A 20,818-nucleotide genomic window follows, 5' to 3' on the forward strand; every position below is an offset into this window, starting at 1 on the left:
CGCAAACTGGAATGGCAAACCGCTTATTTCGAGCCTTGCTTTTACCACTTGGTCATATCTCTTTAAAACGTTCAGTCTTATGACTTACAAATGTGCCAACAATGACATTTTTGATAATTGAGTCTATGATGGTTTTATGCTCTGTTGCCTCTAAATCACACACTAAGTGCTCTTGCGGTGCTTTCATAGCAGCCTATTATAAAAAAAATAATAAAAATAAAAAAATCATCTTCATTGGCCAAATGTGTTAAAAACACCCAAGAATAGTTGAAGTTACTTTAGAGCTTTCAACAAAAATATGCTATCTCAAAATACACATTTACAACACATCCACACAAAGTACAGATAATCAATAGTCAAGTAATACTGATCAACTAGAATGGAATAGTGCAAATGACTTGGCTTTGACTTGGATTTCGAGGCATATGAACGTATCACGTTGGATGGCCTTCATTTAGATGAAGGAATTCTCACAATTTAGATGTGCTCTCTTAAAAGGGAAGTCAACCCAAACATATTTTCCTCAAGAATATGTTTTATGCAAGCCCACTAGTTGAAACAAGGCAATATGATTAATATGAAATATGAGTTAATCGGCAAAATCCACCCCTTTTTAGCCATCTCCTGGGGCGGCCATTTTGTCACTTTGGTCGACTGAAAATGGCATCACAACTACTCAGGTAACGACCAATTACGGCTCGGCTTCAGAAAACAGGTCAGCCGCGATTGGTCGTGACCTGAGTCGTTGTGATGTCACTTTCAGACAACAGAAGTGACAAAATGGCCGCCCCCGGAGATGTCTGAAAATGGATGGATTAACTCTTATTCCACAAACGCAATATTTATCAGTTTCAACTAACGGGCCTGCATCGAACATATTCTTGAAAAAAATACATTTGTGTTGATTTCCCCCTTTTAAAAAATATGTTTAGGTTGACTTCCGCTTTAAAGAGGATTTTTTTTTTTCAAGAATATGTTCTATGCAAGCCCACTAGTTGAAACACGGCATTCTGATAAATATTGCGTTTGTGGAATAAGTGTTGATCCACTCGTTTTTAGCCGTCTCTGGGGGCGGCCATTTTGTCTTCTGTCGACTGAAAATGACATCACAACTGCTCACAACGACCATTCACGGCTCCCATTCAGAAAACTAGTCAGCCGTGATTGGTCGTTGTGAGCAGTTGTGATGTCATTTTCAGGCGACAGAAGACAAAATGGCCGCCCTCCAGACATGGCTAAAAACGAGTGCATTTTTCTGCTTAACTCATATTCCACAAACGCAAAATGAATCAGAATGCCGTGTTTCAGCTAGTGGGCCTGCTGGGAAGAACATATTCTTGAAAAAAAAAATATGTTTGTGTTGACTTCCACTTCAAGGTATTGAATCGGGACTCGCACACAATCAAGTGGCAAAAAAAATGGCTCCGTCTCATTCGAGAGTCTCTTCAATGCTCGACCATTTTGCCGCCGTTCAGCTTGAACGTGCATTTTTCCGCCGATCCGAGCTCGCCGTCGTCGAGATGCCGCCACGAGATGGCCCATTTTGAATTGCATTGGGAGAACTGGCACGAGGGGCGTACGGAGGAAGCGCGAGAGACGAAAGGAAGGCGAGCTCTTAGCGGCCGCAGCCACTCCGGTGCCGGCGAGGCGAGGTGAAGAAGGCGAGAGCGAGGCCGAGGCTCTCCGAGAGCCTCGGCAAGATAAGCCGGCGAGTGCGGGCTGGCGGAGGAACGGATCGGAGAACCAACGCGCGTCGCCCGCATCCCTTCAAAGGCGCAGATGGCGGCGACCGGGTGTTAAACGGAATCCGGCGCTGGAGCCGCTACATCAGACATTGTGCTGATGAGGCGTCAGGAAGATGAAGATGAAAGCCGGATGGGTTGCAGCGCTTTGGTGTTGCCACGGCTCAATTTCTTCTCCTTCTCTCGCCGTCTTCTCACGCGCGCCGGCGCTGCTCTCTCCCGTTCCCCCGACAGTAATTATTTGGCCCGCGGTCAGGTATTTTCGGACCTCCCCCGGCGCGAGAGGTTTTGATACCTCATCCGGCGGCCCAATCATATCCAGTTAACGGTGTTCCGCTTCACGGCTCATTGGCTCGCAATTAATGCGCCCTCCGGCGAATGTTATGAGGAGCCGTGGTGTTCTGTGACCTCGGTATTCTGAGTGTTGTTATGGTTGCGCGTCTTCACCAGTCTCATCCCGCCAAAGTCAATGGACAGATTTGGTTCTGAGGACATTATACACCGCAATCATTTTACTACTGTTTTTTTTTTTTTTTTAAATCAGAGATGCAAGTCAACTTTTCTCGATTATTTTTTTGTGTTTATGTGATTGCAACGCTGCCTTTGTTTTTCCTCAATCGTATCAGGTTACCATAATTATAAGAATGTAATTTGGAATATGTAATATATTTAATTATATTTATGAATAAAATGTTAGGTTCAGCAACCAGGTGATTTTTTTTTTTGTTTTTTTTCTGAACCATAATCGCTATGAATTACAATGCATGATAAAATCCGTATTGCGCAAGCTTTTGTGAGGCAAACGTGAAAACAAAAACCCTCAAAAATCTGGTGTGCTAGGAATAATTTTTTTTTTTTTTTTTTTAAGTGTGATTTGACAGCCATCATGTATAGCAGGGCTTCAGATTGGCCTTTCCACTTTAGAGTGCCTCGTTGTTGTGGAAAAGCCCCGCAGTCATATATTCCAGCCACCTGAGGCTTTATGTGGATTTATTTTTCGTGGCTCAAACATTTCAGCTATGTGTACACATTACGGTGAACAAATTAGAAGCCATTTGTGGTCATGGTATTTGATTGACACCTGAAGGGGGCGTGGTTTCAGCGCAGTCAGACGATATTTTTTTTTTTAATTCTTCTTTGATTTGATTTGATTTAGACTTTCCAGTGACTTTTGATGATGATACACACACTCAGCCAGAGGGTGATCACGTGATTTTGTGCCCCCCCCCACACACACACACACAAACTGTAGCTCAGCTGTGATGTTGGTTGTAAATGATTTGGAGTGTAAGACTGAAGGGCTGAGCCCCCTCCATTTGTCACAATCTAAAGATAATGAAATACAAGGACACACACACACACACACCAGCCCCAAGTCCCGCCTTCTCATTTTGTCCCTGGAGCTGTTTGCACGTCATTGTGCTTTATTTATGTGTTGTGCATTAGTAATAGGCTCTCCTAATGATTACCCGCTTACTGCCGCCGCTGGGAAGCGGCGGTCAATGGAGTGCAAGAAAAAGTGCGACTGCGGCGGCGACGACGGCGTTGCTCCGGCTGCTAAAAAGCTTGACTCATACACTCGGATCTTAGCGAAGAAATTACTTGAGGGAGATGCTGGCCCGCGTTGGGAAATCAAAGATGCGAGGCAAATCTTTCCAAGAGCCAGTTGCCATGCGTAAAATGCACTGGCGGGATTTGCGACGGGACCGACGGCTGAAGAAAGACGGCCAGTGGCTTTTACCTCCTGATTTCTTTTATGAAGTTTCCATTTTTGTCTTGTCCGGCTCTCTACCTGAAGCGCTCGGCGCAGACGGCGCAATCGATAACAAAGCGAGGCGAGTTTCTTGTTCTCCTGGCCAGCCAACACATTAGGAGGCAGAGGCCGGCTACGTTGCACGTGAAGCGCAGCCGGGTTATTTATAGCCCAGAGAGCGCTCATCAAGACGATGCTGCCGGAGAGCTCGCGCCGGCTGACAGCTTTGGCATCCTTTATTATCTTGTTACCGTGACGCGTGTCTTCAAAGATTGCATTAGGTCTCCTAAAGTCGCGGAGGAAAGGTACACTCAAGGAAAATGCGCAGGCTTCGCCAATGCGCGCTGGCAATCTGCGGTTGCCCCGGCGACGACCCGACCGCTGTTGACGTTTAATTAGGGATAATTGCGATGGACTGTTTCTTTAATATCGCCGCGCCTGCTTGCGTTTGGAATGGGGGGGCGGTTGCCCGTAAATTGGATTCTGAAACGCACCTGAGGTGTGAAATGTCTGACGCTGGAACGCGAGGCAATCATTTGTGTTGCCGCTCTTCAGAACCGATCGGACGCCGTGTCACTTTGCCGAGGCCGCGGCGGCCGCTTTGGGAAGGGGAAAAAAAGGCGGGGTGGGGGGGGTCTTATTTTCCTCTCTCGAACATTTGGCCGCCTGGGCGCTCAGTGCTGGAGGTGTCCTTTCCCGCGCACTTTTATTGTCACGGCCCAATGATGTGCTTTGTCTCTTGCGGGCCAGCCGTGCTCGGCAGACGCTTTTAGCGCGCCGGCAACAACTCCACAGCGTCACGTCGCCTCTCATACGTGGCGAAAGCTGATGCACTGAATGCACTTTATCGCCAGGGATGCGTTACAGACCCCGCTCTCAGGAGGTGGAAACGGGATATACGCGCACGCATTGTTGCATTCTTCGTTTGAAATATTTTTCCAGGCCTCTACCGCAGCCGCTTTCAGTTCTTGTTCATTTCTCCCATAAGTCTCCTCTTCAGGGGGTAACTGCATGCTCAATGGGGTTAAGGTCTGGTGAGTGACTCGGTCAGTCTAAGACCTCCCACTTTTCCCGCCCTGACGAAGTCCTTTGTTGTGTTTTGGGACATTGCCTCGTTGCGTGGAGCTTCTCCCGATGACTTTGGATGCATTTTTCCTGTAAATTGACCCACAAATTGCTTTTGAAGACTTTGGAATTAACTAATACTTTTGCCCACTCGAAAAGTGGGTGGCTTCAAACAAAAGATGCTCTGTCGTGAGAGATGTAAATACCTGGAAAGAAAAGCTGGGCTTCTCAACTTTTCTTTTGATCCGAACCACAAATAGTAGTAGTAGATAGACAACAAAAACAAAGGAAGCAAACTTATATTTTTGGAAAGGACTGCACACATAGGGAGTGAAGCCTGTTATTTCAGCACATTCATTAGCTTTTATTTCCTACAGCTTTGTTTGCTCCCAGACTTGAAGCAGACATCGAATGAACCCAAAGGGACCGACAAATGGTTCACCATTGGAAAAAATAAGCTAAACTATTGTCAAATTGTAAAACGTTCCATTACACGGCCTAATGCAGCAACTTTCAGTGACCCCCGCTGACCACGTGGTCGGCCGGCCGCCTATTCTTATATCGTTGTTGGCAGCCAGCTGGGACCGCGCAATGTGGAATTGTGTCTGTTTGCGTGCTCCTGTTTCTGTGTCCGAGCTGGCGGTCAAAGCGTGACAGATGGGCGAGCGAGCCAGAGCGCGAGGAGAAAGCATGAATGACCCGACGGTGCCTCTGTTCAGTTTCTAATCAGAGAAGGGAGCGCAGAGCGGCGAGCCGCTGCCACCGCCATCCCCGGCGCCTCACGTCACGCGCCACAAATCGGCCCTTGTACCTTCTCGCCTTTGTCGTCGCCGGGAATTTTGGATCCCCCGTTAAGAGGATAGCTGCATGTTATAGGAGGAAAAGGCAGCGTTTTTGTATGAGGCCATCGTTTGTGCTAAGGGATTCCGGATTATGTCGTTATGTTCATTTGTAGCGCTCGTTTTTGAAGAAGACCCTCTGAAATGGCGTTCATTTATTATTATAGTTGAAGCTAATCCTGCGGAGTTTTCCCGAGAACATGACGGTCTTTTAGATTTGTCGACAAAACCTCGCCCCTCACTAACGCGCGTGTGTGTGTGTCCGATTCTCAAACACGGCCGTTGATAATGGCATGCGAACATGCGTTGTTGTGACAGAGTGCAAGAAAATAGCAGCGCTAGCAATGCTAAAGTAGCATTAGCGCTGCAAAGCCCAATGTACGTTAGCATGACTTCATCTTAATGGAGTGTTACCATAACACTAAAGGCTCCATTTTCATGAGCGGCGTAACTCCTGTGCTACGCGTCGCCCATACGGCCACATGTTGGGCCGGCGGATCTGCGACGGGGATGTGTGCGCCGCCGTGGGAGTGCTCACTGCTGACTTCAATCGTGGCTAAGCAACGTTGCTCCTTTCATTCGCTTTAAATGCGGCGTACTGGAAATCAAAGACGTGAAGTGGCCACTTGGTGATTGCCCCCCCACCTCACCCCACCCCATTCACAGTTGCCCATGTGCCGCCCAATGAGATGAATGAAAAAAATAGGAATCAATGACTCAGACGGCTTGATGCCCGCTGTTCACATATTTCTGAATGAAGTAAATTGTGTTGTGTGGCAGGCATAAGGTTTGCATTGACTTTCTGCCACCAAATGCACGGAGCAGACACGCCGCCTTCTGCACCAGCATAGACCGGCCTGCCAAATTTGCAAAAGCTTTGCGCCACAAAATCAGGATCCGCCAGCATTTGCGACACCGTTAGTTTTTTGGTTTTTTTTGGCCGTGTATAATCCCCCCCAAAAATCAAGTAAGAGGTGCTAAACTTTCCCCTTGAGCAGAAATGTTGCTAATTCTGGAGTCTGATATTCCGCCACGGTTTCAGCCAAGCTCCTGAAAGGCAGCCAATGGCGCTGACACTTGGTCAGTGACGCCATCTGTCTCTTACTGGCGTTCTGCAAACTTTCCTCCACGTTGCGCCGCGGCTCCCGGCGACGCAAAGCCGACGGGACAACGCGGCAGCCTTCGCTGACGACGCAAAGTCAACGCGAGGCCGCGCGCAAGTGCCGGTCGTCGTCTGCGCGCCTGCGTTGATGTGACTAAAAAGCCTTTCGCTCTCGCCCGAGGTCGCGTCGTTTTGCATGCAGCCGGCGTATCCAAGCGAATGTTCCAGCGCATCCGAATGAGGGGCGGCCTGTGTCTGTGTTCTGGGAGCTGAGCGTGTGATGTTGCGTGAAACGGGAGGCAGAGGGACGCAGGCGCGGCGGCTGCGCGCGCAGGCGCTGTACCGCCGGGCATGCCGAGCAGCCTGCTAATGAACACATTGATCCGCTCTGCTACGGCAGAGTGCAAAAGGACACAGCGCCGCGTACTGTATTCATTTGACTTGTTAATAGCTTGTCTTATTTGTCTCCATTCATATTTCACGCCATTCGCTCCATCGGAGCCAATGCGGGAGCCGCCTCGAGCCTTGGGCCTCCGCAGAGATTCGAAGGCTCGATTCAAGGGGTTTCCATGCGCCATACCTCAGTATGAGCTGTTTTTTTTTTTTTTTTTTTTTTTTTTTTTTAATACTGTTATTGATTGATTTGATTGGCGGGCTTTATTTGAGCATCATGTTTAAAACAGAATGGAGACATTTCAAAATAAGGTTACGATTGATACTCAAAGGGAGTAGTAGGTTGAAAGAAGTTATCAATATCCAATGAAGGACAATGCTGCATGTACACCACATTGTTTACAAGAATAATAACAAAATCCGCGTTGACGTCAGTCATATTGATTTTCATACATTTCTTGAATGAAGCTGAGAAACCTTCGAGCTGCTACGTGCGTCTTTCATTTATGGTTGGACAATTATTAATGATGAAACAAAATACGACTGAAAAGCAGGTTGCAACATGTCCCCCCCCCTCCCATTTATGGTCATAAAAATAATATTAATGAGGAAACAGGACTAAAAATGAAAAGCAAAAGGTTGCGACATGCTGCTCTGTTGAGCAAGAGCATTGGATGTGACCTCAAATTTGTATTTTTTTTTTTTGATTTCTTCCTTTGCATATTCATGCAGAAAGTGATTTTTATGAAGCTCAAAAAAGTTCAAAAGATTCATTCACTGAATCGTTCATCCCACCACAACCACTCACACACACAAAAAAAACCCCCAAAAAACAAAAAAACATGCGCCGTCCTCCCGGAAATGAAATGGACGAAGTGTGTATAAAAAAATGAATAAATAAATTTTAAAAAAAAGAAATAAAAATGTGTAATTGTAATTTGTGTTTTTGTGTTGTTATTATTATTATTTCAATGAAAATGTCGCCGCTTTGATGTACGAGCAAGAATGGCAGTACAGTACGTTGACTCACAGAATCGTTGGCGAACAGGAAAATGGCAGCACGTTCACGAACGGGAAGTGACCTCACAGATTCCTTCGCCACCGCCCGTAGCGTGGCGGTATGTTCAGTCCATCCCTCCCCCCATCTGACGCTGGCTGCTGATTGGTCGTCGGCAAAGACGATGACGTGCGCGCGTGAACGAAACCACTGGAGGAAGCCATCCATTCGCTCACTTGAAACATTTGTTCTTTTTGAAGCGATCTACGTCGGAGCTCCTCTGTTTCCGAGCAGGCGTACCTAATGTTGTGGCTGCGTTTCTCCGGCCCCTTTGGGCAGGCCCACCGTGGAAATGACCCAATAACCATCAAAGCCACTTAGTCCTAATGAGCAGCCGAGACTCTTTTCACTGTTTGTCCTCCAACGTTTGCTCATACGCGGCAAGCAGCTGGACCTGCGATGCGATAAAAGTGGATCAAATCGATATTTCATAGGTTGGCTGTTTGTCCTTGGAGACGGCTATCCGCAGCATGGGCCAGCATCCATTCTAATACGGTTACTAGCGGCTAGCCTATAAATGGCGAGAGAGGGGAGTCGTATTGCAGACGCGCAGCGTTCATCATTTTAGTCTTTTGGTCCCTAAGTCCCTTGTTTTTGCCGGCGCTTGCAAAGAAGCGGGCGTTTCGTCTCGCTTTCTTAACGCCGAGGTCTTTCCTCGAGCTCCCGCAAAGCGTTGTGGAATGCGAAATCCCTGTCTCTGTTTCGCGCTCCTTTGATTTTCCTGCGCACCAGCGAATAAAACGACACGCGTTTCATTCGGGGCTGTTTTGGCGTGACCGGCCCGCGCGTTTTAGGTGCCTCGACAGATTGATCTCTTTGTTCTGTGCGCTTTGTTCTCCTGGGGCCGCTAATGACTCGTGTTTGTTTGGTTTTTTTGTTTTTTTTTGTGCGCGTGTGTCGCGTTCGCCGCACCTGCTAATTATTGGATCCCTGAGTGACTGCAGAGGAAATTCTCTCGAGTCACTCCAGGTGTTTGGGAATGCGAGATAAACGGCCAATAGGCATGCTCTGTCACAATGTGTCCGTGTATCGCCGCCGTGTGTGAGACTGATCTATCTTTAGACTGCCTGAGGAAGACACCGAGGCGCATGTGTGGGCTTAGTGGGGGTGGGGGCGGGGGGGCTGCTTTTTTCCCCCATACCCAGGGGTCTTGGTTAGGGACCAATCTCCGTGAGTGCGCTCAATAAAAGCCGAGCTTGTTTCACTGCAAGAGTAGCAGGGGGTTATTTTTAAAGAGCTCGCAGTGGGTTACACGCAAAGACACATTTGACATCATAGAAAGTTGATTGGGTTGATTGAGATCAAATGACAAAAGCAAACAGATGCGCTTTCTACGCGGCATGAGGGATCAATAAATTAAGCGATGAGCTGTCTGAGCAGTTGAATAGGCAGCAATCAATCTGCATGCGCTTACCTTCGTGGCTGACCAGTTTCTTCTACGCCAAAGTATTGGGGGGTGATCCTTTTTTTTTTTTTTTGTCAAAACAGGCGTACTCAGACGAACTTATTTTGACTCATTGTTGTGTACAAAAAAAGAAACCAAACGGACTCAATCTTGAGGCAACATGATGCCGCACGGCTCCCGCGGAGCGAGGGAAGTGGTGGTTTACAACACTTCCCAGAGAGTCAACACACATTGGTTAATAACGTCAAAATAACAGTTGACACGGGACAGAGCTATAGTTTCAATTTGCGGAGAAAATGTCAAGTTGAGCATATTTGCACCGTTTTTGCATGGTGAAGGCGTCAATGACCGTGTGCCGCTTGTGTCCGTCTTTCTCGCCGTCCTAGACCAACATCCCGTTCCTCCAGAATGTGTTCTCCAACCACCAGTTCCTCCACTCCACCGTGGACACGCAGTTCATCGACGAGAACCAGGAACTGTTCAACCTCAAGCCCACGCAGAACCGAGCGCAGAAGCTGCTGCACTACCTGGGTCAGGCGACGGGCAAAGAGCGCCCTCAGATTGTTCATCGGTCTATTTTGCTGCCGCCTGCCGACTGTCTGCTGCATTTCAAGGTCACGTGATGGTGAACGGACCGACCACGCCCATCCCAGTGAAGGCCAAACCGTCCTCCATTGACCCGGTCGTTCCGCCCGTCACCATGGGTATGTGTCGTAGCCACTGGCAGGCTGCGCATTTGCTAACTTGGCCTTTTTCCAGATCCCACACTGTGCCCCTCCCATAGGAACATAGTTTGTGAGTTGCCGCCGCACCCCACTTCCTCCCTCCTGTTTTCTTTCTTATGGAAGAAAGAAGGGCAACGCCTGGCGACCTCAGCCTTCCCGTTTCTGTCTCACTCTGTTGAAATTGTCAAATGAATTTTGTTTCTCTTGTTTTGTGACGTGTGCATTTTCCATTTCCATTCCAGTTACACTAGGGCTGAACAATTTATATCAAAGTGATTCGTAAGTTAACAACTCTAAGTGAAGTAGATTTAAAAAAAAAAAAAAAAAAAGCTCTTTCATATTAATTCATGATGAATTTGCTTTTATTTTAGCATAAGCCTAACTTACTCTGCGGAGCCAAAAACATGTTTGGAAAGTAAATCCGATTTTATTGTTAAGCCAAATTAATGTATTGCTTGTTTTTGTTAACAAAATAAATGGGAAGAAGGCCTTGAAAATATAATCACATATTAAATCGCAATATCGGGGGAAGAAAACAAATTTGTTCAGCCCTACTCGAAGAATCCGTCAATACGATGCAAAAAGGCAACAGCTGTCCAACTGTTACCCTTTTCTGACTTTAGATCGTTTCAACTCGGGCGTTAAAGTTATTCAAACGCAATATGCAAATTGGGTAAATAAAATGCACCGCATTTCAATTCTGCCCACTTCTGCCCGCATGGAAGACGAGGGTTTCGCTTCCCTGCGGGCTTCGCCTCCTCAAATTGTAAACACTTGTGGAACCTTAGGGCACTTTGGATAAAAGCAGTGTCCGAATGACAAATGGGCTGTCCGACAGCCGGATGGCTTTAGGCGGGAAAGCCTCCCTAAAAGCTTCCATTTAGCACCCGCCCTGGGAAAGGATTGCGCCCTGGCCTGCTGCGCTGGGTGATGAGTAAAACAATCGGGGGGGTGCGAGTGCAATTCGCGAAGCCCAAAGATGTTGGCATCCCTCAAGTGCTGGAGGACGGACTTAACGACCAAGCTGTGCTAGCATGGAGCGCGTTCAGCTACGCGCAATCTCAGGAGTCCGCCTCTTTGGCCTCCTCGCTCATTTATGCATTTGCCCTAAACGCTCTTAACACGGCGCACTGTGGACTTGGGATCGATTCACCAGTGCCCCGCGTTGTGCGTTCGGTCTCGGTGGGCTTTTTTTTTTTTTTTTTTTTTTTAAATGCTATTTCCATCCTTTGCTCCTTTTGCGAGTGGAAGGTCAGCCTCGCCGCAGCGCAGGCATCCCCTTGCAAATACGAACGCATCAGGAAATAGATGTGAAAAATATCAATCACCGCAAGGCATGATTCATCAAACCTGACCGCTGAAAAGTGTGCACTTCAAACATGTTGCCGGGTGGCATTAAAAGACAAGCCTTTGAAGTTTCCCGAGAGAAAAAAAAAAAAAAATGACCCCCCCAAGATGAGACGGGCTCATCGAACAGAAACGAGCGCCGGGCTCCAGCCTCCCACTAATTACGACAACTAGGTTCATCCTCGTGCCCGATTGGTGCGTTTCGTTTTGGTCCGTCAAAGTTTGTCAAGACTGCAAGTCAAAGTGGTTAGTAAGTTAACAACTCGAATTGAAGTCGATAAATAAACCATTTTGCGTATTAATTCACGGTTCTGTTGCTTTTATTTTCGTCTAAGCTGAACCTGTAAGATAAAAACGTGTACAGTATTTCAGGTTTGTTTATTGTCGTACAGATTCATTCATTGCTTGTGTTTTTTCAAGCGTATGTGGGAAGAGCACCGTGAAAAAAAAACATCGCAATAGTGAGTGAAAAGAATGAAAATTCTATTATTTAATCTTTCGTTTTTTTTTTTTTTTTGTCTTTGTCAATAAAGATCATAGAAAGTGCTCGATGCGCTTGGCGCGTGCGGGGGAAGCTGCTTGGCGAGACTACTGACAATTGGCTGTGAATCTGCAAAGTTGTTTTGAGTCACAGCATTGACTTCATTTTGACTTGAATTTAATACCACTTGAAAGAAGAAGCACAAAGTGGACATTTGTGGTCATTCGGCCACGCGGACGCTTCCTTCATTACGCGCGCCAATGACGTGACTTCCGTCTTTAGTAGAAATAAATGAGATCGTAAAGGCTCGCCTCATTTGCCCAAAATATTTCTACCTCCTCCCGCATCGCTCCTCTGCAGATATGAGATGATAAAAAGATAAGACCCTCCACGCTGGACCATATTTACTTCTGTAAACACGAGCCTACCTTCACTTTGGCAACGCATTTGGTGCACTCACCAGGCAGAGGTCACAATTAATGTGTAATGTGAACGATTACACCCAAAAATCGGATTTTAACCCCCCCCCCCAAAAAGAAAAAAATGCCTTAGTGACCTTTTTTGTATGACCACTGAACACACACTCCATATATTTAAAATAAAACTAAAACTAAGACTAAAACTAATAAAAATTCAACTAAAACAGAGCATTTTCAAAACACTTTTTTTTAAATGAATAGAAACAAACTTGCTCTCAGAACTAATTAAAACTAACTGAATTAAAAAAAACAACAATAATATAATAACACGACAAAAAAAAAAAAAAAATCCAAACTATGACAAGCCTCTTGCCAGCTGATGTGCGGTGGGTGTGTCCGACATTTGGATGGGAGGAGACTCCGCATATATGAAAAGTGCGCCAGTCCAGCTGCTTAAAAAAAGGACGTCGAGTATGTGGCGGCGTACTCACCACTCAGCTTGTCAACAAATTAGAGCTGCACAATATATCGAAAAAAATATCGATATCACGATATTGGCCCATGCAATACGCATATCGCAAAGACATGCAATCATTTTTTTCCGGAATTGTCCGCTTTTATCTGAATTCAACCGGTCCGATGCAAACTTTAATGCGCACCGCCACCCAATAGTTGGACATTATCTCTGGTAATTACAATTAATTGGCTAAGAATGTATTTTGCCACGTGAAAAAAAAATGTACTTCATTCATTGGATAATAAAAATGACATTTCTTTAGGTGCGTGGTAAATATCGCCATGATATCCATATCGCTACAGTCAACATCCACATCGCATGTTTTTCCAACATGGTGCAGCCCCACTACAAATATCGTGGCGGGCTCTGGTATGTGAAGGGGGCGTGGCCCGCAGGTATGCGGGACAATGGACGCGCGCGAGTAATGAGATTTGTAATGTGCGTTTCTTTCATTCAACTCAGGGATTGAGGGAGAGAAGAGAAGGGATTAGGCCGGCATTATCACACTCCACGGTGGGAGAGGGACGTGGAAGGAGAGTGGGGTTATAAAAAGAGGACGTGAGCGGCTTTGGTCCGGCGGAGGCTATAATCCTCCCCGCATACAGAGGCAATCATCGGCCAGGTGCTCACACGAGCAGCGATGAACCGAGCCGGACAGCTATATTGTACGCGGCCGTTTTAAAAGAGCGTCACGCGATACCTTCGGCGAAATGTAAACTTTCGGCCCAAGTTGTCCCTGACGGCGGGTCATAAAACGGACGATTAACTGCATCCCCGTGCATGTCGGCTACATCGAGTGTGTGATTACAGTAATCGTAATGCACACAGTAGGCGCGCAACGCAAATGGATTTATAATGTGTGTTGCGGCGCTCTAAGTGACATTCTATTGCTCGCTGTATTATTTATGCAGAAGCCTGCGCCATTATGCTGCACGGACGTGTAAATACTTGCCGCATTCGCCGTGCAAATGGGCGGACCGTGCACATTAATCATTTGTCTGATTCCTTTTTGATAAGTTTAAAGTGTCCTTTTGAGTTGGGGGAGAGGGGGAGCGCGGCTCATTAATGGCGTGTCCTGCTACACGGGAGTTCATTTGCTCCGGGTTGGGGCGGCGCACCGAGAAAAAGGTCAAGTGGAAAGAAAGCCAAAAGAGTACGAGAGGGCTGCGAGCATGGAGGCGGATCGACGCTAGCTCATTAACTGGACTAATTGATTGATGAACATCCACTCCCCAGCTCAGATTGATCTCACTCGGGCTACCAATGTTTGTGAGCGTCTGGTTGTGCTCCGGTTTAATTGCCGCGCAGAGGCTTGGTGGGATCAGCGCGGGAGTCAAAGCCTCAGCGTGAAGAGGTTATGACGAGACACTGGCGTGTTGTGTTTTTTTCGGTGAACAGTTGTTTATTGCTACGTTCCGGGAGGTGAAAAGCCATTTGAAAGAGAGGCCCAGAGATTACAGTCATAAGAAACATCAGAAAATTGCACACACCAACATTCAAGCAAATGGTTCATTCCACCTTTCAAAAGTCTGCTAGCTCAGTGCTAACATAGAATGCCAAACACCATAGACGGGCTTCTGGAAATTAGCATTGACGCTACGGCGATTACAAACACTGTCCCTGACTTCACTCTCGTGAAACATTTTTCATCTCCATCATCATTTGCACCTGTAGGAGAACCACCGGTAGGATTCCGTGACGTGCTGCTGCGCGACGGTCCGGAGGGCTTCGCCAAGGCCGTGCGTGACCACAAGGGCCTCTTGCTGATGGACACCACCTTCAGAGATGCCCACCAGTCCCTGCTGGCCACCAGGGTGCGCACACACGACTTGAAGAGAATCTCGCCGTTTGTCAGCCATAACTTCAGCAACCTTTTCAGCCTGGAGAACTGGGGAGGTAGGTTATATGATAGCGCAGGCTGGACTTAGTATTAGGGCCCAACCGATTAATCGGGCGATAGTAGCCATTTGTAAAATCCCCCAAAATCTTCAGATTTTTTTTCTGGTATTTATTTATTTATTTTTTTACATATGAGCACATTACCGTACAACACAAGACAAAGATAATGACATTCAAACATTCTCCCACCCATAGTAATTGGTAAAAAAAAAAAATCCCTCTGTTGATAAGTTAAACAAATAAAGGACAAACTATTTTAAAAGTCAAATGTTCTGCCTATAATTCATATCTTAATTGTTGTAAGCATTAAAGATCAAATCTGTTTTATTTGTCATATTTTGGTTTTCTTAATCGGCCAATTCATCGGTTATCAGAATTTTATTCCACCTCAAAACATCCTTTGGGCCCTAATTATAATGTCCATTGAATTATAATGCCTTGAAAATGCCACAACTGCTGCATTTTTTATTAGCACTTTGAGCGCCCGTTCACGTGAAATGACGTGAACGTGAACCCTAACGGGGAATGACGTCTTTATGGGAATGGCCAGACAAAAGTCTTGGACAGGTCTGGTTTGACTATTAAAATGAGAAATTAAAAAAAATAAATAAATATGGCCAGCAAATGGCAGCTTTGGTTCTCTTGGAATGGAATGAGGAAACCTGTGAACATGGCGGATGTTGGAAATACGACCGTTCCAAGCAGCTTGTGATCAAAGTGTTTGTCACATAAAATCTACTACAGAGAGTATCACAAAACAGAAAATTTGACAGATATTTAAATTTTGAAGACTTATCACTCACACCTGCACACACACTACAAAATACTACTACTACTACTACTAAATAGTGTGCAAATAGTTTGTGGAATGTTGGAAAATTGTCGGACTTGTGATTATATAATTTTGCCATCGAAAGCACATTTTCATTGTTGTTGGTATTTTGTAGAAGAAACGGACGGGACTGTTCGAATGTTTGAATCACTAAAGCAAAAATTATCAGTATAAAAGATCTTATCACAAAAACTCTTGTTCCAAGCATTTTGTTTGCTCCAAAATAAGTGAGTTGGGTGAAAGCAACCCATTTTCTGACGACTAAAACATTGAACGAGGCACAATCAAACTTTTTGGGTGACGAAAGAAGTCGAATCTTTCATTTGGTAGTTGCTGTGTTGACGTAGTCCTGAAACACATTATTTGAACGATCAGTCGGAATGCTCTAAAGTGGCTGCCGCCCAAGAGGCTCTCTTATTTGAAAATGGCCGGCGTCGGACGAGTTCAAACTGCAAAAATGGGGAAACCGTTTCAGGGGCTGTCGAGTCAACGGGGTTCTCAGCGCATTGGTGTCAATCGGCGGCCAGGTGACGCTCTCTTATCTTGACATATTGTCTCGGCGGCGTGCTCTCGGATCATATTTGGCCTCACGTGTTCCTGCCGCTCGGAGGCACAATGAATCATTGGGCAGATTAAGCTGCAAAAGCCCTTTGAGGATTACTCCCTTCCTGATATAGCCTTCCTCCCAACACCGTGGAGGATACACTACATTTGATTTGGGGACACACAACGTATGGCTGCATTTAGGCCACGCCGCACCACCATTTCAACCCTTATCAGCCGGGCAGATCAAGTTATCGCGCGGCCGCATTTCGACATGAATACAAATGACGGCGCCGACGCCTCATTTCTTGTCGCTCGGCTTCAGAGCAGCGCCGCCCGCCCGCCCGCGCGCCCGTCCTCATTCCCGCCATCTAATTAAGCGTGGCCAAGCCGGCCATTTGGGATGGACTCCTTGGCTCAGCACCATTCCCATATCAAAGTCCGGGCGAGCTGACGTCGGCTGAAATCCAACTTGGGCGGCGCGGTAAACAATTGATAAAGCCCGGCCGGGCTGCTTCCGGGGCTTTCCCGGTCTTCCCGCAGCACCGTCGACTGGCTCCGTTTCCAAAGGCGCACGCTGCAAATGAGATTTAATAGCGGCAGTGTTGGATCAGCACAAAACCACCGGCGGCTTCAATATTTCTGGCGTATATGATAAATGTCTAATCCACGACGGGAAATGAGAGATTGCTATCGTTTTTTCTTTTTTTCTGTTTTTTTTTACCCCTTCGTCCCGCCGCCCCGTCTTCCACTGGGAACATTTCACACAAACGGTCTGAAGATAACAAAATGTTGGAATGAAAACGTTCATATCTTTACATAGGACTTGCTATTGCGTCGAGTCAGATGTGAGCAATATCACACTCAATGTCAATGGAATTGACTGAAATGCGTTGTGCGTGTCCGCGCAGGTGCCACCTTTGACGTGGCCATGCGCTTCCTGTCCGAGTGCCCGTGGAAGAGACTCCAGGAGTTGAGGGCTTTGATCCCAAATGTCCCCTTCCAGATGTTGCTGAGGGGAGCTAACGCCGTGGGCTACACCAACTACCCCGACAACGCCGTCTTCAAGTGAGTCACGCCGTTTTGTGTGTGTGTGTGTGTGTGTGTGTGTGTGTGTGTGTGTGTGTGTGTTCTGAACAGCCACTCCAATAGGTACGTCTGCACGAGAGCCGGTGTTTAGTCATATGGAAAAAATCTGTCTGTGATTATACACACATCCCAAAAAAAAAGACAATCGTTGTCCCCCCCCAAAAAAACTGATAAATATTGTCTCTTATGCAGGTGCATTATTCAATAATATATACATTTTTCTTCTTTACTGCCAGTGTAATATTGATTAGCGGTTTACTGCGGTTTCAATTGGCTGGTGGTAATAATACTAGAGTTTACAGTATTTATACTACTAATGCTATTAACAATAATTATAATAATGATTATGCTAATACTCATAACAACGTGCGATGCAAAGTTGAATCGAAAACGCTTTGGCTGGTTTTATCTAACGCGGCATCCAATTAGGATTAGAAGCTTACATCAAATGTGAAAAAGGGATACATGTTAGCCTGCCAGATGTAAATGTTAAAGAAATAATACAAGCGTGCGTTAGGCCAGTCTAAAGTCGACACCATATTGAGCACTGTTGAAGTCTACAAATTATTTCTAAGACCTCCTTTGCGGCCCAGCTACATAAAAATACAAGTGTTGATTGATTTTTTTTGATTAGCCATCAGCATCAATTCCGTCCGGGTTAGCAATAGGCCAAAAGAGGGAAGTAGTTGCGTCGTCGGGGACTTATTTTTTCCATATTACATAATATGCATTTGAATCTATTGGCCTAATATTTTTTTTCCCTTTTTAAGACTGGCGTAATTACATCCAAGGTGATTTTTTTTTTTTTTTTTGGTGCCAACCACGAGTTCCCGGCGCCCTTAGCATCTGCCTCGATGGCCTGCTCAATAATGTACCCAATAAAAACATACAGGAATGACATTTTTTGTTTTTAAATCGCCACATTTTCTCCTTCAATTCATTAGACATTGCGCTGCTACTTCTCTGCGTGCCTTGGCCACCTGGGGGCAGTGTAATACAGACCCATCAGTCCTCGGCCAGCTGCGTTGAGTCATTATCGGCGAGGATAAAGAATATATGCCAATCTTACATTACTTTAAATCCGGAATATTCTGTACAGTTTGCTTTGAACGGGTTGAGAAACGTGGTTCTCATCAACATGTGACACATCTCATCATTTGGACTTCACTCCACTTGCGCACATTGCTTGAATTCCAGTACACACTGTCACCAGCGTAATGCTTTTGAGGTCCCATAAATAATAAATGTCGTATCTGCCCGGAGCCCTTTCCCAAATAGATTGATTAGTCACCTCCTTGCCGTGAGTGACTCACGCCTTCGCACGCACACACACACACACACACACACACACACACACCCCAAGGTGTAAGACCCCCTCCATGCACACACACTGGGCGCAGATAAATCAGTAGTGGCTTTATGACTAATATCGCAGCCCACACTCGCACAGAGCTCCCGTGTCCTCTCTGATGTTTTTGTGGTCGGCCATCCCTCTGCAATCTGATTATTTATTATTTTGAGTTCCTTTTTATGCTTCCATTCATCTCTCTCCGCGCTCTTTACGCTGCCATCGGAAATGGGCACCATTACGATTAATGTCTTTCATCCATTTGCCTCATCCCCGTTTTCACACTGTCTGCCTCTCTTGACAATTTTTTTTTTTTTTTTTTTTTTTTTTTTTTTTTAGTGCTTCAGCCTGCGAGTGAAATGGCCCAAAGTGGCGCTATCGACTCGATTGGAATCAAAGTGTAATCCCGCGGCGTCTAATTGATTTCAAGTGCGTTTCATTGGGTCACGGTACAAGTTCTCCGATGCTAATGAGGATCTTCCTGTCGCTTCAGGATGAAGGAGGGACCGGGGGGTGGGGGTTTGCCTTTTTGATGCAGGCAAGAATAACAAGCAAATTTAGGACGCCGGCGTGTTTGCGTGGCGGCGCCGCTTGTGTAAACACTGGACACAGCGGCTGATAATAATCCCCTTGTGGCCCGCTGCTAAGTGCGCGCGTTTGTTTGGGCGAAGACAATGGCTCTCCTTGTGCAAATGTTGTGTTCAAGCAGCCGCAGTCAGGTGCTGACAAACCTGATTAGGATTGCCAGGTAGCGCAATAAAAGGCAAGGATTCCCCACGCAGGCTTTTTATGGCTGGATTTGAACAGCTTATCCCGACTGGCGTGTGCGCTGTTATCTGTGACAACACCAATTCGCGAGCATGTGTATGGAGGCCGCAAATCTGTGTTGTGTTACTCGAAATCAGGGGTGTCAAACTTGTTTTCCTTGCAGGGCAGCATCAAAGTTATTGGTCCCCTCGGGGGGGGGGGGGGGCGCTTAAAACGGTGAAGCCACATTGATGGAAAATGCCTGTGAAATGTCATAGTTAGGCAAAAGTGCCGATTTTACGGCCATGGTTGGCGTCACTTTGGCTCGAGATGCTTATGTTTTGTGGGAAACGGAACAAAAATCATTCAAAATGAACAGCAGTCTTCTTTTTAGGCAAGTGAAACATCTAAGTATGTCTTTCTTTGGTGCCGGCAAACCTCACAACCGCTATCGATTCACATTGGTTTCCTCGCAGTAACAGGACAATATCGTTGCTGTCATGTGGAAGACACTTATCTCCATTTTTTGTTCATTTTCTTATTATTACCTGAATCACAGACATCGCATTAAAGTGGAAATTATTTTTAATTTTCACTTTAATGCGAAAATTAAAGTGAAAATTGAAATTATTTGTAATTTTCAGTTTAATGCGATGTCAGTTTCCAAAATTGGAGATGAGTGTTTTTCACAGGACAGCGACGATATAAAATGGTGGCCGCAAACGTTAAGATGGTTTGCCAGCCGCCAGTTGAAAATGTTCCGTATTTGAGAGCAAATGTTAGAACTGCTTGTTTTTAGTACAATACTGTGTAGTGCAAGTTTTCTCATGAAAAAAAAACACACACACACAAAAAAACAATTTTTGGGGGTGGCTGGAACCGATTTATTGCATTTGCATTCATTTCAATGGGGGGAAATAATTTGAGACGCAAGTGCCTGGAGTTTTCTGGCAATTTCAACTTGTTTCTCAAGGAGCCAGTATGGCAATTTTGGACAGAAGTCAAGGAAACGACCTGGAAGACCAAATCCGGCCCGCGGGTCGAATGCGATTTCTGACTCGATGCCCTTTGACTGAAATTATTGTGGGCATATTCCCAACACAAGCATTATTTTGGACTCTGATCTCCTGGATGTTGATGCGGGAGCCCCGCTTATCTCCCTTAACCTCTTATTGCGCATGTGCGACGACAGCAAAGTTGCCACGGTTCAAACGGTCTCTCTTCAGGTTCTGCGAGGTGGCAAAAGAAAACGGCATGGACGTCTTCCGCGTTTTCGATTCCCTCAACTACCTGCCCAACATGCTGCTGGGCATGGAGGCCGCCGGGTCAGCGGGCGGCGTGGTGGAGGCCGCCATCTCGTACACGGGCGACGTGTCGGACCCCATGAGGCAGAAGTACTCCCTCAGCTACTATCTGGAGCTGGCAGAGGAGCTGGTCAAAGCCGGAACGCACATCCTATGCATCAAGGTGCGCAACAGGGATCGTCCGCGGAACCACCCTCGTTTATCGCGGGAG

At 46.3% G+C, this 20,818-nt stretch overlaps 1 protein-coding gene across 2 annotated transcripts in view; it reads left to right on the top strand.

Annotated features, from left to right (window-relative positions):
• The window catches only part of LOC147150929 (pyruvate carboxylase, mitochondrial-like), a 147,252-nt gene that overhangs the window by 109,488 nt on the left and 16,946 nt on the right, over positions 1–20,818 (top strand). For both annotated transcript variants that reach the window (XM_086018546.1, XM_086018556.1), the window contains exons 13-17: positions 9,743–9,887; positions 9,971–10,060; positions 14,520–14,741; positions 17,031–17,187; positions 20,530–20,770. In XM_086018546.1, coding sequence (XP_085874672.1) covers positions 9,743–9,887; positions 9,971–10,060; positions 14,520–14,741; positions 17,031–17,187; positions 20,530–20,770 — 855 coding nt within the window. The remainder of the gene's footprint in view (positions 1–9,742; positions 9,888–9,970; positions 10,061–14,519; positions 14,742–17,030; positions 17,188–20,529; positions 20,771–20,818) is intronic.

This window comes from Filicampus tigris, chromosome 2, assembly GCF_054856515.1.
Source record: "Filicampus tigris isolate MCC_2025a chromosome 2, RoL_Ftig_1.0, whole genome shotgun sequence".
Classification (NCBI taxonomy): Eukaryota; Metazoa; Chordata; class Actinopteri; order Syngnathiformes; family Syngnathidae; genus Filicampus; species Filicampus tigris.